At 40.7% G+C, this 26510-nt stretch overlaps 1 protein-coding gene across 11 annotated transcripts in view; it reads right to left on the bottom strand.

The window, feature by feature from the left end:
* tpk1 (thiamin pyrophosphokinase 1) overlaps positions 1-26510 on the bottom strand; it is a 380881-nt gene that overhangs the window by 130890 nt on the left and 223481 nt on the right. For all 11 annotated transcript variants that reach the window (XM_073054376.1, XM_073054384.1, XM_073054377.1 and 8 more), the window contains one exon: positions 22728-22839. In XM_073054376.1, coding sequence (XP_072910477.1) covers positions 22728-22839 — 112 coding nt within the window. The remainder of the gene's footprint in view (positions 1-22727; positions 22840-26510) is intronic.

The raw sequence follows: 26510 nt of genomic DNA, 5'->3' as shown, positions 1-26510 counted from the left end.
CATGATGTTTGTTTGCTTGCTTTCTGTGCTACTCTCACAAGTGCTGTCTTTTTGAAGTGATATTGGAGAGTGAACCTGCAAATTAGGTGTACAGTACATAATACCTCTTGTGACATTACTCTCAAATTAACATAGGAGTCTTCCCAACTACTTTTGAAAACATTTATTTCTCAACGCCAATTGGATTATCTGGCCAATTATCCCAAACTGCTTACGGAACCTTCCTGGGATCTAAAAAAGATCCCTGGCATTGGGAAGAAAGTGTTTAACTAACGGTTGGATTGCAATAAAGAGGAGGGTCAGAGTGCTAGTAAAACATTAAATAGGGGAATACAGAGTCATTACCCAATTGTAAATACCTACTGTACAAATATTGCATCCCATACGCCTGGGATGATGTAGAATAGAACCCGTGCAGAAGGTTTTGAAAAAGAGAGATGGGAAACCTAAATCGTAATGCAATTAACTGTGCAAGGGAAGGGTAAGTATTACACCCCGTAAAAGATTCTCATAAATCACAAAAGTGATAATCTTCAGAACAAAGCAAATAATATTGACATTTCACTTGGTGGCACTGAACAACTGGTAATGAGAATAAAAAACTTAGCAAAGCACCAGATTGAAGTGTAAAGGCTACAGCTATAGAAATTAGCCATCACAATTTAATGAAGAAGCTGTGAACAACCATATCATTTGTAAATAAGGATCAGAATTAGTAATACGTGAAAAATTCAGTGGAATGAATGGATAAGGTGACAAAAAGAGCAAATGCAATCCTAAATTTTGCAATTCAGGAAATGAAATGCAAAGGAAAGTCACATTGAATTGATAGAATACCTTATGTTGACGGAACAGTGTATTTTTGTATCCTAACTGATGTAAGAACGATAATAAAACTGGGATAAAGGATAGCAACATTATATTAGAAAGTTATCAAGGATGAAAAGTTAGTAGTCTCCTGTCTCATAAATTTTATCAGCTTGAGAAAGTCTAGGCACTGTGTGGAAGATATGAATTGAAATGGTGGTATTAGGAAGAATGCCATAAACTTGAGATATTTTTTAAAAATGCACGTTATCTAGTGGGTTGTTAGAATATGGAACTTCCAGTCACAAAACATGATTGAAGTAGGGATTTTTTTTAAACAATTTGGTAGAAAGTTGCTTAAAATATCAAAAAAAGAGCTGAATAGTAGCTTAGATAAGTTGAATTAAGTGACTGAATATAAAGGAAAAAGATGAATAAAAGATCGGTCTTTTCTACAGAAAGAAATCATGAAAAACGTTGTGTAAGCAATAACTCTGTCGGTTTATTCTCCTAAATCAGTTCCCATATTATCAAGATAAATATGCAACACAGCAGAAAAGCCGTTGAAAAAGTTATTGAAAGGATTCAGAGTGCATCTATTATCAAAGGCTGTATGTAGTATATAACCCGGAGGTTTGTCTTCTCCATAGACAGCTACTAAACAAGAGCAGACTTTCCAAATTTTGTTTAAAACTTTTGTTTAAAAAGTCATAAAACCAGAGCACTTTCTAACAAAAACCCAAAATCCTTAACACCTATTGCTGTATTCAAACCCACTCATGCACTGAAATACATAATCATTACAGACAAATTCTGTATAAAAAGAAATTGAATTCAGGGACAAAAATCCCCACAAAGAAAATGCCAATATAGTAATAAGGGTAATGAGCAGATATAAGATGAAAACTGAGAGACCAGTGTGGATTTTTCTCTTTGACTCCATTTCAGCTACTGATAAAAGTTACACTTCAGCACACAGCCTGTGGTAGCATAGTCTACGATCTATCAGCTTTCAACTATCGTGGCAGCCTAAGCACCTTCAGGGAACTGCCAATTACAGGACAGCAGCTGAAGGATCCTGCCAGAGAGCTTTCAACCTGGCCCCTTTGCTTGGAAATGTTTGAGGGATAACTAATAACAGCAGAATGTGTCACTTGAATACAAGCCATGAGCGTGACAACACTGAAATGGTGAAACAGAAATAATAGCTCAAAATGGTCAAACCATTTTCTTTTGAATTGTATATTTCCTGTAGGAAACTGGGGGTCAGGTTTTACAGTCAGCAACAGAATTGTTTGCAACACATAAAATGCTGGAGGAACTCAGCAGGTCAAGCAGCAACTATGGAAGTGAATTAACAGTCAACGTTTCAGGATGAGACCCTTCATCATAACTTGAGAGAATCTTGTTATATTTCCACTTGCCCAAATACTTCTTATAAACTGGAGATTCCTGTCAGACAAACATGCCAAAAGGATTTGTTGTTGGAAAAGATCTGGAACCTGGGTGAACTGAGGAAACAAAAGAATCTCCTTAACCAATCAAATTAAACAAAAGGTGATGAGCAACTCAAGTACTTGCACTTGAGAGCAGCAGGTTTAATAATGAATTCACATCTCATTTGGTACCAAAGGCAAAGTAAAGGAAGGAAAAGCCAGACAGAGTTAAGAAAAAAGAGAAAAATTTGAAAAGAAAAACAATAAAAAGGGGAAAATCTGGAATAAAAAAATCATCAATACTTAAACGCCGAATGATAGAGTTTCTATTCTTCAGTTTACAGTGGAAGTAATGTGTTACCAAAAGGTTATTTAGAATAGAATAGAGAAACATAAAAAATCCTCCATTAGTTCCTGCCTTTCTTTAAAAGCAACAAATTTAAGTAATGTTTTGGTATTTTAATGGTTATATTGTGGTTTCTATTTTATCACAACAATTCTCACAGGAACATCCTAATTTACCCATTTAACCATGCAATGTGATCAATGGAGCTTGTCATCTCATTTACATTTGGTAATGATGAATATAATTAGTCTCATCACAAAATCTGACCTATAGTCCTTACAGTGGGGCTATGATACTTAACACTCAAAAGATTGATTGGTGGAATATTGATCACAACAGAAAACTTCACTCATCAAAATGCATCATTCAAATCAGTATATCCAAAGATTTCCTTGATTTGACATTACTTATTTCCCCTTGTAAGGCAAAGCTATATTCTCCATTCTGTGTGGTCACAATCTCATCTCATTTCATTTAAACACTAGTGCTCCTACAGTAGGATTTTCTTGCTAGCTAACTCCAGAGTCTAATCACAGTTAGTGAAATGAACTTGCTCTACAAAACATATAAGTTTGTTTAAAATATTTTTTAAGCTTTGGTCATAATGCATCATTATTCCATGAAGGTTTGAAGCTGAAGTTAGCAATTTCTTCCATTTGAATTCAGCTCGCTACACCAGGCCCTACTGTGCATTGTGTATCTGTATCCAGCCCGTGTAGAGCTACCAAACTCAGCTAACTGCATCTGTCTTAGGCTCATAAGCAGGTGTTTATTCCTTTTATTGTTTCACTGGATGCGAGTAATGAGCCAGCATGCGGTGAAAATAACAACCGCAAAATCTGCTGTGATTAAAAGGTTCGGAAGGACTGCTGCTCACATATGTCAAACCTGCAGGAGCAGCTCTGATTTCTCATGCAAAGCACATTTTCAATCTGCTTATTTACAGTGTGTCCATGGCATATTTCTCTACTGTTACCATCCATCCATGTAACTCAGCAATGCTTTCTGAAGCTGCACTCTTCAGTTTTACTACCTCCTCCAAAGACAGCAAACAAAATGTCTGTCTGGATTTTATAGACCACCGGGATAGGTGTTCACAAAGATTTTGAGATCTCGGCAGTGCAGACCACATTTTCCATTTTGAAGCTTCAGTTCAGCGGGACAGCTGGTGCCAGAAGCTGTGATATTGTTAAGTTTGCAGAGTAGCCAATTGCATTAAAGAATTCTCATATATAGCAAATCAAATTTTCAATTTTAATCAATATTTTCAACGTTTTCAAAATACACACCATTTAAATGGAAGCTGGATTATGATAAGATTTCTGAAAGTAAACTGGGCACCACGTTATCTCAGTGGTTAGCATGACACTATGACAACATAGGGAGTTCTGCAGTTCAGAGTTCAATTCTGGTGCTGTTCTGTAAAGACTCTCTGTACGTCCTCCCCGTGGAATGCATGGGTTTTCCCCAAGTGCTCTGGTTTCCTCCCACAGTCCAAAGACATACTGGGTAGGTAATTGTCCTGTGATTTGGTTAGGGTTAATCAGGGTTGTGGGGTAGCAGGGCGACATGGCTCAAAGGGCTGGAATGGCCTACTCCGTGCTGTATCGCTAAATAAAATAACTTTATCATAAGAATGGTGGCTGAAGGGATTACAATTCATAGATATAGAGTCATAAAGCAGAAATATCGGATCTTCAGCGCACTGAGTCCACATTGACCACCAAGCATCCACTGACACTAATCACCTTTTTATTTTCTCCTCATTCCCGTCAGCACCGTTTCCCTTTTTCTTCTCCCCCGTGATGTTGAGGGGCAATTCATAATCACAGATCAGCATGCCAGTCAGCAATCTAAACCTAACCCTAAACCATGGTTCCTGGGGGAAAGCCATCACAGGGAGAATTCCACACAAATCAGCACTGGAGGTCGGGACTGAACCCGGACCACTGGAGCTGGAAAACAACAGCTCTAGTAACTGCACCACTGAGCTATCCAATTTGATATTTATTTACAGCCAGAGAGTTTGCTAAGCAATAATTATAGATTAGTACATTATGAAAACTCACACACATCTTGTATAGCAAACAATACCATTTTCAGGGTATTGCTGAAATTGGACATTTTTCAGGATTCATAGGGGTAACACACAGTTAATTCAAACAAGAACTAATCTTCAAACAAATAAAAGCTGTTCATGTGTAATTATAAGCACTAATTAGTTTTGAAATTAAAGGAATAGCTTTGTAAACAAACAGTATTGTCTACAGAGCACAAGCTACTGGTCCACTGTTAAGAAGCTGTTCAAGAAATAAAGGTTGCTAAGTGACACAGCCAAGGGACATTCTCATATGCACCAGTCAAATGCAAGACAATAAGGTATTTTATTTGGACTGTATAAAACCAGGCATCAGACACCTTCAGACAGGTTATTTTGCATCATTGTGACTGAGATCAAGGAAACTTACAGGCCAAAATTGCTTTGTCACTTAGCACATGAAAATATTTGCTTGTTTATCAAGAACTGGAATACTTGAGTGCCCAGACAGCCAGCTCTCATTGTATTAGTTTTGGATTTCTGGGTCCTCTGCCTTCAGAAGCTTTTAGATTATCCTTGTGAATCACTTCGGCCAAACTAGCATGTTTTGGAATACTCAGAGGTATCTTGTCGGTTATGATGCGCTCCCAGTGTTAATATGTACTTCAATGGAACCCTTTGTTGGCACTAAAATACTTAAAGCAAATGATGTAATCATAACTCCTGAATTTGTGCAGAATTACCTACTGCCGTCCTTGTCCTTAAGAGTATAAAATCACTATGTTTTGTACTTGGAGTTCAGGGAGATTCCACAGAGAGAGTTTCCAACAGAACGTCTGCTTGTCATGTTGAATAAAGATCTCTCACATTTACCAATTTCAGTCTCCAATGACTTAGTCACAGTCACAACAGTGAGAACAATTTATAAAGATTTGATGTTTTTGTTGGTTCACCAGTTTCCTGAAATTATGTAGGAGAAAGGAACAACTTATGCGAAACCAGCAAACCTTAACAGCAACTTCCAGGCTTCCATGTTTAACCTCGGGCGCCACGTTACCATGGGTGCGAAGCTATGACAGCTCGGCACATTCCACCATTTGAAGTTCAATACTGGCGCCATTCTGTAATAAGTCTCTATATGAGATCCCCATGGAATGCGTGAGTTTTCCCCGGATGCTACAGTTTCCGCTCACAGTCCAAAGATGTACCAGGTAGGTTAATTAAGTTATTGTAAATTTTCCCGTGATTAGGCTAGGGTTAATTGGGTTTGTCAGGTGTTGCTGGAGTGGCATAGTTTGAAGGGCCGGAAGGGCCTACTCCACACTGTATTACTAAATAAAATACACAAGTTAAATAAATGCCAGATATTGGTGTGACCTCCACTAAATATTGGTGTCAAACTTGATCAGTCAATACAATTATAGAATCCAGGCCTCATGACTCCAAAGCTAACTCCAGTAATAAAAATGCATACGTTATCACTTGTGACAGATGACCTTGAAGCAGCTGGTATCCATTGAGGCTCAATCCCAGTGTCATAGAACTACAGTGAGCACAGCTCCAGGGAGCGGAGGGAGCCAGTCAGCTCTCCAAAGCCGGTGTATATCTGTGCATGTGATGTGGCAGGGTAGGTTGTCAGGGGTTTTGGGAGACAGATCTGGAGGGCTTAATTGCAGGAACAAGATCAACTCATTCCGATGTCAAGGTTCTGGATAGTTGGAAAAGCAAGACAGCAGATGGCTACAACCTGTGAATTTCATTTAAAAAAGGGATAGATATACAAAATCATTACCATAGCTTTCCGTTGACAAAGGTTCCCAGATCTAGAGGGGGTCACTGATAAAAAACAATCAGTATTACTTACCAAAATGCAGCCACAGCTCCCTCTGTGGGGACAGTGGTGCCACCCTGCGTGCTCAGGCTGCGCACTTGCAATTACACTGCCAGATCCAGCTCAAACCATATCATCAAGTTCACTGAATCTACAACAGCGGTTACCCTCGTCAGTAGAAATGGTGAGGAGGCTGAGAGGCTTGTCAAATGGTGTGAGAACAATTACACGGACAAGACAAAAGAGATGATTGTGGACTTCAGAATAGTACAGGTTGACCACTCTCCATTGGTGTGCAATTTCCTTAATATGCATGTAATGGGCAATCTAACCTGAACCCACAACATCTCCTCATTAGCCAAGAAGGCAAAGCAGCCTCAACTTTTTCTGAGGAGATTGAGGTGCGCCCCCATTCTAACAACTTTCTGCAGGAGCACCATCGAAGGTATCCTGCCAAACTGCAATATTGTGTGGTATGAAAGCTGCAAAGCATCAGATGACAAAACCCTACAGAGGTTAGTAAAAGCTGCTGAGTAGATCACTGGGACCTCTATCCCCCTATTTGTGACATTTACTGAGAGAAATGCAGACGAAGGACTGTTGAGGACCCCTACTGTCCATCCCACAACCTCTTTGACCCACTGCCGCCAGAAAGAGGTAAATAAGCATCAAGAGCATCAGGACTAGGACTGCCAGTCTGAGCAACAGCCTCTTCCCTCAGATTGTGAGAATACCCTGACACCACCAAGGTCTCGTCACTAGGACTGCCAGTCTGAAATGTCCAATCCCGGGGTTGGAATGGCTAATATCAGAGGGCAAATATTGAAGGTGAGAGTGGGTAGGTTCAAGGGGGATGTGAGTGGTAAATTTTTTTACTCAGAGAGTGTGGATGCCTGGAATGTGCTGCCTGGTGTGATGGTAGAGGCAAATACATTAGAGGTTTTTAAGTGATGTTTGGATAGGTACGTGAATGTAAAGAAGATGGAGGAACATGGACATGTTGCAGGTAGGAGGGATTAGTGTTTAGGTGTTTTTGATTTGCTTTTCGGCTGGTTCTGCACAACATTGTGGGCAGAATGGCCTGTTCCTGTGCTGTATTCTTCTAGGTTCTAACAAGCTGTTTACTGTACTGATTGATGTTTCCTGTTTACCCGCACTGTACAATAAATGCACTTTGAATCATATTTTATTAACTTATTTGTTTAATGTGCTGAGTGTGATATATGTTTAGTGGGTGGATCGTGGTCCAGAGGAATGTTGTTTCATTTGGTTGTATATATGTGCAGATATACACACGTTCAGATGACGATAAAGTTGAACGATCAATAACTTAACTCCTGCTGTCTATTTCTATGTTTGATTTTGCATTCAGACCACTACATTCTATTAGTGATCTTGTTCATAGGCATGATTGTTTATGAATTTTTACCATTCTTGCTGTGTTTTTTGTTCTGTCTTCAAAGACCTCATGAGATACCATTTGTTTCCAATGGTGGAAATAACATTTCTCTTTCCAGCTGGCCTTCTGCAAGGAGAAGTCCCTGGTCACTGAAAGTGAAAATCTGCTGCACAACTGGAAGTTGAGATTCTTATTTCAAATTCTCTGTGGATCTATTCCATTGCATTGTTCATTTAAATAATTAGCAAATGTATACAATCTTCTGAATAATAATTCCAAACAATTTTGCAGCTTATCACTTTTAAAGTAATTAATTCCCTATCTAATCAAATGTTCCTTTCAAAAATGATTAAACTTGCAAGTGATTTTGCCAAAGTCCCAAAGGAAATAATTCAATTATTTCAACTTTTTAAAAATACTTAGCAAATAATTTAAATATATATAATTATTTATCAAGCGCACAATAGAAAACAAACCATTTTAATAAATAAACCACTCTGCTCTTGTAGCTCATTTGATCATCTCCTTCATTCAGCACAACCCTGAAGTGCTGTTTTCCTCATGCTCCCAATCATTTTCTCCTCACTGCACCCACACTATTCACAGCTCTCTATGCTACAAAGATGCTCTATCTCACATTTGCCAGAATTCTCTATTTGATTTCTTCGTGATCATCTTGTTGTGATTGATTCTAATTTCTCCTTTTGGGTCAAATGACCGTGTGAGTCCAGAGTCCAAAGCCCCGCGGTCCTGGGATCAATATTGAAAGTTGGAGCCCAAAGTTGGTTAATCCAGAAGTCGAGGAGTGACGTCTGTGAGTCCAGGCTAGGGACAAACCCTCCCCCACCTCCCCCGTCCTCCAGGATGATGAGATCTGGGGTCAGAGACCTATTTGAGTCCAAAGCTCAAAGTCCTGGAGTCAAAGCCCAAAGGTTGAAGACTAAAGACAGCAAATCAGAAGACAAAGCCAAAGGGGGAGACCCCTGAGCTGGTACATCTGAAAGTCTGAGACCCGATGACTGTGAATCTCTGGACCAGGGACTGGAATTTGGAACCCTTGATGGGATTGGAGGAGTGTGTGTGGAAGGGAGAAAAGGGCTTGTTTTGCTGTTGTTGCTGACGTTGTTCTGCTGAACATTGTGGGCATGCTGTGCTGCTGGAATATGTGTCAACACATGCAGGCTGGGGCCTCACTAGACAGCGTTGCAAGACAATTTTACAGGAAGCATCTGGAGGCTTCGGAGAGGATGCTACCTGGATTAGAGGGAATTAGCTGTCAGGAGAGGTTGGACAAACTTGAATTGCTTTCTCAGGAGTGTCAGAGGCTGAGAGGAGACCCGCTACAAGTTTAAAACATTATGAGAGTCATAGATAATGTAGACAGTCACAATAATTTTCCCAGGGTGGAAACATTGAATACTACATGGCATAGCTTTAAAATGAGAAGGAAGTAGTTTGAAAAACTTCTATTGATGCATGGTGGTGAGTACTTTCTCTGGCTGCGTCATAGCCTAGTATAGAAACACCAATTCCCTTAAATGGAAAATCCTACGAAAAGTAGTGGATACCACCCAGGACATGCCTATCTTCTCACTGCTGCCATCAGGAAATCAGGAAAAAACCTCAGGGCTCACACCACCAGATCTGGGAACAGTTACTACCCCTCAGCCATCAAGATCTTGAACCAAAGTGGATAACCTCTCTCAACTGGAAGGCAGACCTTGGGATAACAGCACCTAACGGCGACTCCTTTGCTTGCATCTTCAGAAACAGCTCTATTTCCATCTTTAATATCACTTTTGTCCCTTTTCAGGGTTTTTTTTGAAGACCCTAACCTGGAGTTACACGCTGACTTTGGTTCGTTGCAGAAATGTGACCTGCTCACAGGGCCTCACGACCGGCCACTTCTCAATATTCCAAGGATGTAACCTGGAAGACTAGTGCGCCTTCAGGGAGCTGAATTTTCGTGGTTCTGGAGGCAGGTGGACTCGAGGTCGGTGCCGCCGCCTGGTGAGACATGGGAGTACACAGAAGATCGAAAGCAGCGAGCTGGCTGCTGGCTGTGTGCCCAGAGAGCCGAGTTCTTTGGGTACAGAGCTCGGAAAAAGTAACGCAACAGACTTTTAACATCATAAATTGGCGAGTTGCTTGTTATGTCTCCCCTCTCATAGCCTAGTATAGAAACCTATTATCATAGTTGAGTATAGGAGCGAAGAGGTCCTTCTGCAGTTGTACAGGGCCCTGGTGAGACCATACCTGGAGTATTGTGTGCAGTTTTGGTCTCCAAATTTGAGGAAGGACATTCTTGCTAATGAGGGAGTGCAGCATAGGTTCACAAGGTTAATTCCCGGGATGGCGGGACTGTCATATGTTGAAAGATTGGATCAACTGGTCTTGTATACACTGGAATTTAGAAGGATGAGAGGGGATCTGATTGAAACATATAAGATTATTAAGGGATTGGACACGCTAGAGGCAGGAAAAATGTTCCCGATGTTGGGGGAGTCCAGAACCAGAGGCCACAGTTTAAGAATAAGGGGTAGGCCATTTAGAACAGAGTTGAGGAAAAACGATTTCACCCAGAGAGTTATGGATCTGTGGAATGCTCTGCCTCAGAAGACAGTGGAGGCCAATTCTCTGGATGCTTTCAAGAAAGAGTTAGATAGAGCTCTTAAAGATAGCAGAGTCAAGGGATATGGGGAGGGCAGGAACGGTGTACTGATTGTGGATGATCAGCCATGATCACATTGAATGGTGGTGCTGGCTTGAAGGGCCAAATGGCCTACTCCTGCACCTATTGTCTATTGTCTCGCTGTGAAACGGGGACACCTCGTTAGGGAGAGAGAGAGCCTGTGGTATGTCGACCTTGTACAAGATTCCCTTAAAGTTGAGTCTATGATGAGGAAGGCAAATGCAATATTCGCATTTATTTCAAGAGGACTAGAGTATAAAAACAAGGATGTAATATTGAAACTTTATGAAGCACTGGTGAGGACTCACTTGGAGTATTGTGAGCAGGTTAGGGCCCTTTATCTTAGGAAGGATGGGCTGAATCTGGAGAGGGTTCAAAAGAGGTTTGTGAAAACAATTCCAGAATTGAATGGCTTGTCATATGAAGAGTGTTTGATGGCTCTGAGCCTGTATTCCCAAGAATTTAGAAGAATGAGGGTGGCTTCTTCTTGCCACCTACAACCGACTAAAGGAAGAGGAACTAGCTGAGAGGATTAGAGGGGTAGAGGCTGCTAATGAAGACAAGCAGTACGGAGAAGCGTGGTGCCTAGTCAACGAGATCAGCAGACGGAAGAAGTCCCCATCAGGTCAAATAAGTGGTAAAACAGCAGAGGACCGTGTCCAGACATGGTTTACCCACTTCAAGAACCTGCTAGGAAGCCCTCCAACGATCACGGAAGAAGAAGAGGACATACCCACGGTACTAATGCAAGTCGACATTGATGACTGCCCATTCACCATTGAGGAACTGAAGAAGGCCAACTATGCACTCAAACAGGGCAGGATGCTGGACCAGATGGGATACCACCAGATGTCCTGAAGAACTGCAACCTGGACGACATCTTGCTGGACATATGTAATACGGCACTGATGAAAGGCGACAAACCAGAACAGTGGTCACTCTCAAACATTATCCCAGTCCCCAAGTCTGGATCCCTCACGAAGACAGATAACTACTGCGGTATCAGCTTGACCTGCATCTTAGCAAAGCTGTACGATTGGATGATCTTGAACAGGATTCGCACCGCCACTGACCCTGAACTAAGATTCAATCAGAATGGTTTTCAGCAGAAGCGCACAACGGTAATGCAAATACTTGCTCTCCGTTGATTCATCGAGGAAGTCAAGAAGAACAACCTACCAGCCGTGCTTACTTTCATCGATTTTTGCAAAGCTTTTGACTCCATTCACCGAGGTAAAATGCTGAAGATCCTGAAAGCTTATGGAGTGCCAGACCATCTACTGAGAGCAATAGAGTCCAGCTATACCGAGACCATGGCGAAAGTTGTATCACCAGATGGAGAAACAGCAGTGTTCGAGCTCCTAGCTGGTGTGCTGCGAGGAGACACTCTGGCACCCTACATCTTTATAATCATCCTTGATTACACTCTATGTCAAGCTACCAAAGATCATGACAAGCTTGGTTTTACCATAAAACCAGGATGAACCAAAAGGGTCAGACCAGTTAAGCTCACAGATCTCAGTTTTGCAGATGACATAGTCCTGCTCTCTGACCAGATGGAGGAAGCACAACAGCTACTGACAAAAGTGGAAATTGAGCGCAACAAAGTTGGACTTCACCTAAACGCTAAAAAGAGAGTACATGGTGTTCAACTGCAATGAAGGTACTCTCAAGACCATAAAGAATGATACCATTAAGAAAGTCTTAGACTTCAAGTACCTAGAGTCAAGAATGATGAGTTCGGAGAAGAACATAAAGATACAGAAGGTGCTGGCGTGGAGGGCTACGAACGACATGAAGGAAATCTGGAGGTCGAACCTGACCAGAGGGCTCAAAAAGAGGATCTTCATAGCAGTCATAGAGTCCATTCTCACGTACGGATGCGAGACGTGGACACTCAACAAGACCATGCGAAAGTCACTGGATGGCTCCTGATGTGAATTGGCAACAGCACATGACGAGCGTCGAGCTCTATGACGACCTACCGATGCTCACTACTAAAATCGAGGCGAGAAGACTGCAACTAGCGGGGCACTGTCTACGCCAGCCTGAGCTACCTGCCAGCCTAGTCATCACATGGGAGGATGAACCCTGGGCGCCCTCCCAAGACTATGGTCAACATGCTCCTAGAAGACAGCGGCGCAGCTAATGTAGATGAACTGAACACACTGATGAGGGAGAGGGAGGAGTGGAGAGTCCATCATCATACCCGACGCCGGCCCCCCAGGCCTGAGTTGACGTGGTCGTAGTAGGGTGACTTCATTGAAACCTATCGAATGGTGATAGGCCTCAGTAGAGTAGATGTCGAAAAGATATTTCCTATGGTGGGAGAGTCAAAGACCAGAGGACACAGCCTCAGAATAGAGAAGCATCCTATTAGAGTGGAGGGAAGGAGGAATTTCTTTAGCTAGAGAGTGGTGAATCTATGGAATTCTTTGCCACAGGCAGTTGTGGAGGCCAAGTCTTTATGTATGTTAAAGGCAGAGGTAACTAGACTTTTGATTAGTCAAGGCATGAATGGATAGAGGAAGGAAGCAGAAGGAATTTCTTTCATTCAGTATCATGGTCGGCACAGATTTTGTGGGCTGAATTACCTGTCCTATGCTGTGATGTTCTATGTCCTATGTTGTAACTTTCATGGTGAACTGTATTAAAGTGAAGCTCTAAATTAAAGTGAAATTACTATATTCATCTTACAAATAAATCCTGCATATGTTATCCTGGAGTAAGGAAGATCTTTCTCATAAGTAAGTTTAAACTGAATTCTAATTAACTTTTGACTAAATTTTGTAGGGATTTACCATAGATGCTCTTTCAAGGTCAGCTAAGATGGTTTTGAGCTTTAATAGTTCTGTTAACCATATTGGAAATTATTCAAGTGAAACTTAGGTTAAATTAATTTAAACGAATCTAGCAATTGTATTCTACAAAGCCAGTTAAAACATTTTGCATTGTGTTTCAATTAATAACTTAAAATAAGAGCTTAAAATCATTTTTGCATTTTGCCACATAATCTGCGATACAGCATCCGCTTTTCGTGACAATGATAGATTAAATTTGTACAGCTTTACGTTTTTTTTTGTAATGTAATTCTAAGTTGTTTTATCTTCCATGCTGAAGTCTGGAAGTTGCACTGATGGATACTATTCAGATTCTGTAATGAAAAATGGATGGCTTTACATATGACATTTTGACATTAACTGAGTTCAGTTAAGCTACAGAGGGAAAATGTTTAACCAACCTCCATGACCGAATAACAACAGTATTAACACTGAGGCAGGAACAGCTCAAAATTAGCAAACTAAATCCGACTTTGCAGAATCTCACATAGGTGGAGATTGTAAGCAGTGAGAATGGAATGGGAGGGTGGAAAGGAACTGCTGAACACATCTTCCAGGGGTCATACTAACCCATAAGCTGAACAGGAACCAAAGCACGCAGCTCGGTTAAGGAAGTTCCAGACTTGCCGTAGGTTTAGGACAAGCTAATAGATCGTAGCAAACCTATGACACAGAGATGGCCCTTTGGTTTATTATGTCCATGCCAGAGGAAAAAGAACCATCCCACTTTTCAAAACTTGATTCATGGTCACAGCACAACCATGTATTACTTAATTGTAGCTTTGCTTTTATCATCTTTTCACAATGTGTGTTCCAGAACCTTATGATCATTTAGGTGAAGATAACTTCCCCTCAGTTCCTCTCTAATCCTTTAACCAATAACTTTAAATTTACTGTAAATCCCCTGATTTTTAATCCCTCAGTTCAGGGAAGTTGGCCCTATCAGTTACCCTTTCTATGCCCCTCATAATGATAAACACCTGAATCTCCTCGATTAGAGGAAACCACCTGAATTTATCTAAACACAATAGAACTGGAGATGCTGGAAATCTGAAACTAAAATTGAAAATACTGGAAATACTCATCTGATAAGGCAGTTTCTGTACAGATAGAAACAAGGTTAATGTTCCAGGTTAATGACTTTTTTAGCTTATCCAAGCTTTACTCATAGATAATATTTTCCAAATAATGCTTCAGTCACTGTGATCCATTGCTGGACACAACAGACCTCTCTTGCTCAGTTTCCTAAGCATTGGAAGGGAGATTCTGAATCTAAGAAAAAAGGTATGTTTTGATTATATTTTACTTCAACATAATTAATAATCTCTTCAATAATCTTTTGTTTTGTTCTTAAGCACTTTTTTAATAACTGCTAGCTGGCACCAGAGATGGCCAACTCTGTGTGCTAGCACTGTGCTGCTGCCCCAAAATATCAAATTTTATGTCATCTACATCAGTAATAATAAATCTGATTCTGATCTAAAATGAATTAAATATTCCCAATCTTCATAATAATCTTAATATCTTTAAATGTCTCTAGCATCTGAGTAACTTAAAAACTGTTAGAGGTGCCTCCTAATCAGTCAGGAGGTGAATCTCCATCCCCAGCCCCACTTCCTATTGAAGTCTAATTGATTTAGAGAGACTTGGCCAGCTTGAAAAGGTCAGGGTGTCAGAGCCGGAGGAGAGAGACAGGTTGTTGTTTGGCTCACTGCTTGTGAGGTCTACTTGTTTCTGTGCTGGACGGAGGCTGTGGCCTGCAACTAACAGGTTCCTGGATTGGCTGTGACTGGCTTCGTAGCTGTGGACTCAACTTTCCTGAGCTTCAGTTCTGAATGTTATTTACCTACCTTTATTGTTTGCACGATTTGGTTTTTTTTCTGTGTTTTGGGAGATTGGCATTTTAAAAAATGGGTTCTTTTGGGGTTTCTTTGTTTAGTGGCCGCCTGTAAGGAGGTGAATCTCAAGGTTGCATAAAGTACACATACATTGATAATAAATGTACTTTGAGCTCTGAAGTCTGTTAAGATGGTCCTTGGACTGGGTCTTCAGAGACGCCTCACCAGACACTTCTTCTTTGCAACCAGTTAGGCCAATTTTCCCTCTCATTACAGCACAGCTAGTATGGGACGGTGGTGATCACAGGCCTCTAGTCAAATGCAAACCAATTTGGGTCAGTTTCCCTGAAGCCACTGGGAACTCGAAGTTTAATGTAAAATTGGATTTGTGGGCCCAAGTGAGGCACTGCATGGTGTGGAAAGTAAGAGAGGTTTCCAGATCTATTTTCATAAGCACAATCTGGAAATTGGAATTAAAAGCAAAAATGCAGTCAACAGTTAATAGGTCACTTCATATCCACAAAGCAAAGAAAGTTACATCACATTGATAGATTTGTTGATCATCAATCCGAAATATTCACCCTACCTTTCTCTACCCATATATGCTGCACGACTTGCTAAGTAGTTCCCATACTCATCAAGTCCAGAAAAACACAACAAACAAGTACAAGTATACGAGTGCAAAGAAAACTGAAGATTTGGTAATTTACACTATGCGATTACTTTATTAGATGTACTGATCATCAAGATAAATCAAAGAACACCTTCCTCTACTAGAGATCCATTAATATCTCATACTGAGCATTAATATTTGTGGCTTTCAGCTTATATATACAAAGGGTTCAGAAACCGATTTCTGGTAATGAACAGAAATATAGAATCATAGAACTTAATAATATAGTAGGAGGCCATTTAATCTCTCAAGTACCATTACTAGTACAATCTTCTGATGGTTTTAAATTAAAGGAAATTGCATTTCATAGAAAAATGGGAATGGGCTAAATATTATGTATTTCTTGTGTAAGGGATTAGATTGAGTAAAGCTTATTGTGAGCAAAACATATACTAATGTAACTGGGAAGTTAAAGGAGATTCTAACCTTTGATGCTAAAGTCAATAAAATGCCAATAAACTGAAAAAAAACTGATCAAATAGATATTTATTATTAACAGAATATTGTCTGTGAAGTCTCACCGTGGGAGCTGAGATTCATTTGTAATCATTAATTCTATCCATAAGCTCAAATTTCTACAGCTATTTTTCAAGTGGTTTTCCTCATATATGACTCTATAGTTATATTCCTGCACTGAATCAGAAGGTTAAGGGGCTAAACCAATCGCAGAGGCTGCAACTACAGTACAGCACTTAGGCAATGTTGCCATGTTGGAGACATCATTTGTTTAGTCATGCTGAAGAACCCATAGAACTACTTCAAAACAGAGTTCTGCCTTCCTGTCATTCCAGCCACATTTACCAAACCCTTCCCCTTTCCACCCACATTATCTGGTCATTGTCACAATACTCGTGGTAGGATTTTACCATTTGTAAATTGGGTGACTTACTTACAATAGTGGATATATGTCAGATTGCTTTGGGATATAATAAGCTAATAAAAGATGAACTGTTTCTTGTTGCTCATCTTGATGGTGAACAATTTTGAATGGAATCAAAAATACAAAAAAGTTTAATATTTTAAATTCAATTTAAAGCTTCAGACAATCCAAAATGGTTCTAGTTACACATATTCAACCAAGGGTCAGGGGTTCACATCACAAAATAAGCTGGCTTTCCTGTTTAGAGCTCTTTACTTACTAAGCATTTATGCCAGAGGTATCAGTGTTGGAAAATGCAACTTTTTTGACTTTTCCCCATCAGGTTTGGCTTTGATTCATCTTCCAAGCTGCCTGCTGACCTGGGACTAAGACAGTTCAAGGAAATCAGACTTTCCTTCTCCCAAAACTGCAAAATTGAAGTGTGAGCAATTCATTGAATTGACAGTGTGCATACGGTTGTGTAATCCATCACAAAATTACAATGACACAATCTTGAGTTGAAGGTCTGTAAGAAGCCGCAAATCTATGGAAACAGAACAATACACAACAGGAACCGGTCCTTTGGCTCATGATCTTGTGCCAAACTAAATAAGCTAATGACATATTATCTCCATATCCAAGAGCCTGTTAGATACCTCTATCCTATCTGACTCCATCACTACTCCTGGTAGTACATTTCAGCCACCCTCTACTCTGTGCAAAGAGCTTGCCTAGAGCATCTTCCTTTAAAGTTTTCTCCCTCACTTAAATAAATGACCACTAATATCAGAAACTTTGATGCTGGGATAAAGATACCAGCTGTCTACTCTACATATAGCCCTCATAGCTTATAGACTTTATCAGGTCTCCTCTCAGCCTCAGCCACTCCAGAGAAAACAATCCTAGTTGGTCCAAACTCTCCCTATAGTGTGAAAGTTGCAGCAAGGCAAGGGCTAAAGATGAGGATAACAGTGGTGGTGTGCAGTCTGCCCAGACAAGGGAAACTCCTGAAGTGAGATCGCTGGAACCAACCTTGCCATGGGCAGGGATGACTGTGACAGGGTGTACTTGAGCCAGATGAGTAAGGCCACTATAGTGAGACTTTTCCTGAAAGGTCTTCCTAAAACACAGTGCCCTTTACACAATAGGAGGTGCTCGAGACAGACAGGATCAGAATAATGGCAGGATGTGAAAAACACCCAACAGCTAAGGGACAACTTCAAAATATCAACGGCACCAAAAAGATATTCTGTAGTGATCAACAAACCCACTGTTTGAAATCAAATGACCTTGCCTGGTGTCTACACCTGCGCCACGCCCCTGCCAATTTTGTGGCTAAGCACAGCTCCAATGCCATATTCAAATTTGCTGATGACACCACTGTTGTGGGCCAAATCGAAGGGGGTGATGAATCAGCATACAGGAGGGAGACTGAAAATCTGGCTGAGTGGTGTTATAACAACAACCTCTCACTCAATGTCAGCAAGAGCAAGGTAATGATTATCGACCTCAGGAGAGGGAACTCAGAGGCCCATGACCCAGTCCTCCTTTGAAGATCAGAGGTGGAGAGGGTTGGCAACTTAAAATTCCTGGGTGTTACTATTTCAGAGGATCTGTCCTGGACTCAGCACAGGAGTGCAATTGTGAAGAAAGCATAGCAGCACCTCTACTTCTTCAGGAGTTTGCAAAGATTCGACACGATATCTAAAACTTACATAAACTTCTATGTATAAGTAGTGGAGAATATATTGACTGCTGTTTCACACCTGGTCTGGAAACACCAATGCCTTAGAATGGAAAATCCTACAAAAAGTAGCAGATTCGGCCCAGCACATCACAGGTAAAGCCTTCCCAAACATTGAGCACATCTACATGAAACACTGTCATACGAAAGCAGCATCCATCATCACGAATCCACTCACCCAGGACATGTTCTCTTCTCACTGCTGCCAACACAGAAGGAACAAGAGTCTCAGGACTCGCACCACCGGATTGAAGAACAGTTTTACCCCACAACCATCAGGCTCTTAAATAAAACTGGACAACTACACTCACTTGCTCCATCACTGAAATGCTTCCGCAACCAATTATCACACTTTCAAGGACTCTTTATCTCATTATCTCATGTTCTCGTTACTAATTGCTATTTATTTATATTTGCATTTGTTCAGTTTGTTGTCTTCTGCACTCCGGTTGATCTTTCATTGATCCTGTTACAGTTACTATTCTATAGATTTGCTGAGAACGCCCAGGAGACAATGAATCTCGGGGTTGTATATGGTAACATATATGTACTTCAATAATAATATTTTGAACTTTTATTCTGAAAGCAAGGAATTCAAACTTACAAGTTACCAAATGGTCAATATCCATAGCTGATAAGTCAATTCTGTATAAAAATAGCACATTTTGGGTATACTGGTTTTAGAAGAGTGTGGGTGAAACATGCTGTTTTCCTTGTGCACAAGTGAAAAAGATGTTTGACTCGTCAGAGTGCACGTGTTATTTTACTATCAGCAACGACAATAGCACATGCCCTCTAATCCAGGCAGCCTCCAGGCAAATCTCTTTTGCACCCTCTCCATCCTTCCTATAATGGGATGACTGAACTGAATGCAATACTCAAGATTTATAAAACTGCAACATAACTTCCTGACTGTTGGGCACAATACCTCGAGTAATGAAGGCAAGGATGTCATACGCTTTCTTTACCATCCATTAAATGTGCGTGGCCTTTTTCAGGAAGCTATGGATTTAGACCCCCAGGCCCTCTCCAAACATCATTGGTGTTATTACCGATACCTGTACACCATACATTTGATCTCGCAAGTGCAACACCGCAAACTTCCCCGAATTGAGCTCCGCCTGCCATTCTCTCGGGTCATCTCTGCGACTGATCTATATCATGCAACTCTTTTACATGGATCCACAACATCACCAATCTTCGTGTCACCAGCAAACTTACCAGTCCACCCACAACTACTTTTGTAATCCAATACACATCCACACATTCAAAAGTCTGCAACTGGCAGAGGATAACTTGCATGAGATCTTTGTACATTTTTCAACTACAAACAAGATCAGGTTTCCCACTCACTCCATCCAAGTCACAAATACAGGAGTCAGTATCCTCACTTTCTCAATAATCTGCTTCCACTTGAAACAGGTGAACTGCACTCAAACACTCAGGTGCATATTACAAGATATTTCAAAATTTCATGCATGAGTATTAAATAGAGGAATTGAGGTTAAAAAATATTTTGAGAACACTCAAAAAGTCAGGCAGGCAAGTTAATATATCTTAGGTCTTTTCAGATGCTGCCTGATCTGCTAAAGGTTTCACCATTTTCTGTTCATATTATAGATTTTTAGTATCAGCAATTTTTTAAAAGGCATTGAGGGCTCTATGCATATACATAATACTAATTTTAATTTTGTGGGAAGTAATTTTTGAATGCAACAAAACAACAACTTTGTTTTAACTTTCTACGTGTTTTTGAGCTGTGCAGTTGAAAAACTTCATTAAGTTAGATTGATGACATAGCACATGGTTGCTGGGAGAGAGGCGGCCTAGAAAATGTCAGCTCTATCTCTGAACAAAAAAATACTATCTGCACATTGCCAGTCAGCTGTTTCATTCATTTAAAATAGACACCAAACAACAGAGACAAATATCTCGTCAACTAATTAGGTGTCAAGCTTTTTTGTTCTCTGAAGATTCATGTCAATAAAGCATCAACTGCAATCTGCACTATACAGTTAAATCCTTCCCTGTAGCCGTGGTGACGATAAGCTGCCATCTTCTACATAAATACAGGCTTTCCGGGAAATGATGGCATGAATGACACACACCATTAGTTATATCAAGACAAAATTTTTTAGGATCTTTTGTGCTCTCCCACCATGAACTTTGCTGAAACTGTAAAAACCTTACTTTTACACTGGAAACCCCAGGTTAATGTTCTGTACTGGTCAAGTGCTGCTTGGATCACTGCTGCCATTATGACTGAGCCAGAATGGGCTTCATGAGCTGGCAGCAATATGGTTTACGGCTCCCAGTCAGTTTCTCTGAAAACTGAAAGTCTTCTTCTTGTGGCTGTGCTGATTTACTTTTAAGATAATGCAAAAATAATTAGCTTTTGTACATACTAGCTTCCCAGAATGTTCCCTGTTAAACGGAATTGAATTTTTGATTACTCTTTGTTTCCAGTCAATAATGTCTGGCTCACCAGTACCATCAATCACATACTTAGATTGTCAATCTTTATAAGGAGTTAGGTATACCAGTGAAGACGGCGGCTCGAGATGGTCACACGGGTAATAAATGATTAAATTTAGATTTCCGTCAGAAGGCACTAATTCCCATCCAAACCACAGAACAATTTGTTTGTAGGGCCAAGCTTGGACGTTAGGTCACAAACGTTTCGTCACCAAAATGACATCATCTGTGCACAACTGAGTGTCATGCCTGCGGAGTGCTCGCGTTTATTTGGCCTGACTCATTCTGATTGGTTGGCTGTTGTGCTGGCCACAAGTCTCTGCTGGGTCCCAGCCAATCGTATAGCTGAATGCTCTCCGCTGGCCCGTATCCCTGGTTAACGGTCGTTGTGAGCGTTGGTTCCTTGGGTCTCCACTTCTCACCCCTCGGCACCAATCCCACAGATACACAGGTTTGTAAATTGGGTACAGTTCAATATGCTTCTTACTAGAATTTTCCATTGACAAACAAGCTTCTAAGAATTATCTTGGTTTCTTCCTCTATGCTTCTGCCAGGTTTTTGTAGTTTCCCAGACAAACGTGCGTCCTTGTTTCTCTGGACGAGACACATTCTGATGAAGCTTTCTTGGATAGCCATTGCGGTTTGAATATTTTGAAAGGGTGACTTCTTTATTTCTTTTTGAGGTTTGCGCAACTGTAGGTTTTTAGCTCCTATTGAACAGACAAGAAAGAGGCTAACCCTACGATACATCAGGTTTATGAAATTACGGCAACACTGCTCCAACCACACAAACCCAGCACAACCATCAGAGCACTCATCTTGAGACGCAGCGATCCAACAGCCCATGTGGAGAGAACAAATGTCCAATGTGGAGACTGTCCCAAACACTACACAGGACAGAGAGGGGAAAACAATCCAAGACACTACATGGACATCAGCTAAATGTAAGAAGGCACGTTCCTCCGTCAATCATCTCAGTGCATGAAGACAAAGAAGGACGCAATTTAGGAACCTATGTGTCTGTGGGATTGGGGCCAAGGGGTGAGCCACGGACACCCATGAAGCTAAAGCTCACAACAACCAATAGCCAGGGATACAGACCGGCAGAGATCACTCAGCTGTCCATCCCAGCAGAGAACAGCAGCCAGTGAGACAGCGAACCGATCAGAACGAGTCAGACTAACACTCTACAGAAACATCATTTGGTTATGCACTGATAATGTCATCTCGACTGGTGACAAAACATTTGTGACCTAACCTCCAGGTTCAGCAAACAGACCTACAAATAAGCTACCAATCTTCTTTCTTTTCACACGGAACAATGTCTTGCAATAAATTTGCCCACTTTAATTCTGAAACTAATTGCCATTTATAAGTCTTCCATTAGCTCCAAATGCTACTACATTAAATACAGAAAATGTATTTTCAACACTTCATATTTTTAAAAAATCAATAACCTGTATAAAATAGTTGTCATGCTATCACCACGCAGGATTCAGATGTCTAGCACACAGTTTCATCAATCAGACAAAAAAGTGGTGAATACTGTAATAGTCACATGATCAAAACCTGAATTCATAGTAAAAATTTTTCCAACAGCACATTCATACCCAAGAGGTGACATATATAACTGAGATAGGCAATAAGTGTTGGCGTAAAATTACAGTTGATGTATCAGACCCCCCCACATGTGGATAAAAGCATTTTGGAGCTAAATTTCAGCAAAGTTTGAAATGAGTTCACACTTACTCAGATTCCACTTGAGCCCGGTTGTTGTTACGTTGTTGCACCGATTTCCCACTGGGATGAGGCCACACCACTTCCCTTCTAGACCCGTGTTGACCAACAATCTATGGCGACCCTGCCGGGAAACAAAATATTTTGCAATATAATCATGAAGAACTTTGCTTTTTAAAATTTTTTAAAAAGTAATTAAATGGTGCTGAGAATATACTGTTTTGTAGTAGCTGAAAGAATCCCAAACTTTTATGACAATTCATTTCAGTCAAAGCATTTTTCTTATTGACAGACAATAACATTTATTTGGCTGTCATTCATGAAACTTGGCTGTAAGAGTCAATTTGGTTGTAACTCCTTATAAAAATCGATGCGTCAGCTGTATTTGTACATCAATAACATATAAAAACAACATTTATGATCATTTCAAGTTGCACAATAAAAAAGTAATATTGCTTTGCACCGCTCTGCCATTCTAGTGAGGGGTGGGGGCAGGATAGAGGCAGTGGTAGCCGGGACATTTCATGCCTCAATAGCTTTATGTTTATCTCATTTCCACTTTCACCTCCAATCTATCAAATACGGAGTGAGACAGGAATGGAATTCAAAAGGATGTAAGGAAATACTCAGATATATAGTGGATTAAAATTAATGCAGAGAAGTCCACAGTGAAACTTTATGATAGAGTTCAAAGTTTATTTATTATCGAAGTATGTACACACCATGCAACCTTCAGGTTTGTCTCCTTACAGACAGCCACAAAGAACCCATAAAAGAACCTGACAAACAGCCAATGTGTAGAGAGAGAAAAAAAAATGTGCAAACAATAAAAATAAGCAAACCGCATTTGGAATGAAATGAATCCACAGACACGGGGGTCGGAGCAGGCCTACAGCCTCAATTCAGCACATAGCAGAGGAGCCCGGAACAGCTAGAGCACAGCCAGCGCCTCAGCTCAGTGAAGAGTGGAATAAAGGTCGTAGAGCAGTGAGCAGAACCGGCCCGACCCCCACCTCTGGTTCCAACACCCAGCCCTTTCAATCCATCTGGCCCAGTGTTTAATCCATCAAAACATCGGGGTGTTCCTCTCTCTAGGTCCTGGGCTCTGATGCTTTGATATGCTCTGGACCTGGATCCTGCTGCCGTGTTCTGACTCGTACCCAACCTTTCCCAATCGGCCCCGTGCTTAGATCTGTCAAAGTTCGCTCCAGGTTTAATTGGACAGGCCCTGAATTTGTCTCTCCTCCACTCCGACTTTTCTGTTTCGGAAGCCCCGTCTCAGTCTCAAACGTGCCTCCACCTTGTCTGAACTCCTCCTCGAACATGCCGCGACCTCTCTCTGAGTCTGCCTCGCATATCCACACTTCGATCCTCGATCGGCCTTGCCTTCGCACGCCACTTCATTGCTTATGGTGATTGTTTAACACAAGGTTTTACAGAAAATGTGTTATTAATGAAGTATTTAGTTGTATTTCTTGCTTTGGGAACCACCGGTTAGTTGTCACCTGCCTAAAATTTGGGTTTAAGTGCCATCTTAAACCCAAATATTATGAATATAAATGTCCCTGGTCTAAAGAGAGAGGAGGAGCAGAGGCACCTAGACAGACACACCCAGAGCACTTTGGAAATGGTTGGCACTATTGAGTGAATCATCAGTAGAGAACATGAAATCCTGTAACTCCCTTGTACAGGCAGGGAATAACCATAAAGCACTAGTTTAGCCACAATCAGTCCTAGTGACTAAAATTAATATGAAAGCCCAGCAGAAATTGAGAAAAATAATTACTAGAATACTCTATGGTCAAGGGATGTCAGTTATGTGGATAGACTGATGATGTTGAGACTAGGCCTAGAGCAAAGAGAATTCAGAGATGATTTGATAGAGATAAATATTGTCTTGACTTAGCAAATGGAAGAAACCCATTCCCATCGATGGAATTCCCAACACCGGCCTTATGCCATGTTATGCCTGTTGCAGGTGCCCAGGAGAGGTGACACAGGAGGCAGTGTGTGCAGCGTCCATGCTGCTGTCAGTGCTGCCCCCTAGTTTTCACATGGTAGAAGGCAAGCTGGAGTATAGTCATCTGCAGTCTGGTTCTGCTGAAAACATCCATGGACTTTGGGACTTGAGTTACATTTTTTTTGTGCGTGTGTCTGTATGTTTACTGCTGTCTTATATGGGTTATATGTGCCCTGTCCTGTGTGTGACTGTTGGTGCTGTGTTTTGCATCTTGGCTCTGGAAGAACGCTGTTTCATTTGGCTGTGTTCATGGCTATTTATGTACGTCTGAATGCCAATTAAACTTGAACTCGAAATTGAATGGAAGGTTCAGGATTTACAATGACTGGCAAAAGAGTCAGATTAAATGTAAGGAAATATAGTCATGATTTAGAAACCAGAATCTTTACATTCTGGAAATCTTAAACAAAAACAGAAAATCCTGGAAGTACTCAGCAGGGCAGACAGTAACCATAGAGAGAAACAGTGACTCCGGTATTTTCCATTGTGAAATCCTTTTGTGGAATTCATTACCAGTAAATAATTGATGGAAGCAGATTGAATTGCTTCTGTTAAAATTAAACTCGATATATTTCAGATATTTCAGGGCTGTGGGGAAAAGCTTTGGTCTGGTGCTGACTAGCTTGCTCGTGCAGATACAGGTGTCCCCCCACCTTACCCCTTTAGGTAGAGCGTTCCTATGAAACATTTCTTAAGCCGAAATGGCGTAAAGCGAAGAACTATTAATTTATATGGGAAAAATTTTCATAAAAGTGAAAATCCTCTTTGTAATGCGAAAACAGGCTACTAATGTAGGTCTTTTGTAAAAGTGAAGTGGCGTAAAGCAGGGGACACCTGTAGGCAATGCAAGATCAGTGAGATGAATAGCCTGCTTTCAGATCTAATGCCCCCCTGATTCTAACTTAGTGTTGTTGAGTACTTAAATAAGATAAACAGCAAAAGATTACTGATCTGAAACATTAACTCAGATGCTTCCTGGGCTGTGGAATACAGATATGTTGAGCACCTTCTGTTTTTATTAAAAAAACATAACTGCTTAAAAGCCTCATGTTCTGATTAATAAATTATAGAAGGAAATTTCTGGTCAACTGTTCTTGATAGTTAACAAATCGAATAATGAATCAAACACTACAACCTTATTTACTAAAGTTGACTAAAGGTATAATGTTTTGCTCAAATTATTATCTTCGGCCTACTCCCTAAAACCCTGCCAAAGACAAATAAATCTTAAATAAAAAGACCTGGATATACACACTGCCTCTCAAGCTCCCTTCTTATGTCCCAATCCCAGTGAGTGAAATACTTGAAACATGATTGGTACCTAGTCACTCATATACTAAGGGAAGTGTGCCAGGCAATTTTCATACTAGCCAGGCACCAAGGATAATACTCTTCTGTTCTTTAAATTACTGCCATTAGAAATTCTCTATGTATATCTGAGAGAGAATGGACCTCAACCAAATGCTGCATTTGTGAGACAGCATCTCCAAAAGATGCATCCTCTCCAGAACTCACTCTCATTTAACTCCAGTCTCTGGAGTTGGACCTGAACTCAGGATCTTCAGACTCAAAGAAGCTCGTGTAACTGACTATAACATCCAGCTGTGTTCAGATTATAACTGTTAAAAGTTTATTATTGTCCCAGTGGAATACTGCCTTCAACATCTAGAGATCATTTGCCCAAAGCAATCATGGCTGACTGCCTATAAACTTTGCAATCAGGACACATGAATTGTTAATATAAAGTCCCAGCAGGAATCTGCTGTACACTGCCA

The sequence above is a fragment of the Hemitrygon akajei genome, chromosome 8, assembly GCF_048418815.1.
Source record: "Hemitrygon akajei chromosome 8, sHemAka1.3, whole genome shotgun sequence".
Classification (NCBI taxonomy): domain Eukaryota; kingdom Metazoa; phylum Chordata; class Chondrichthyes; order Myliobatiformes; family Dasyatidae; genus Hemitrygon; species Hemitrygon akajei.
The sequence above is the reverse complement of the archived record's forward strand: the minus strand, read 5'-3'. Positions and strand labels throughout refer to the sequence as shown.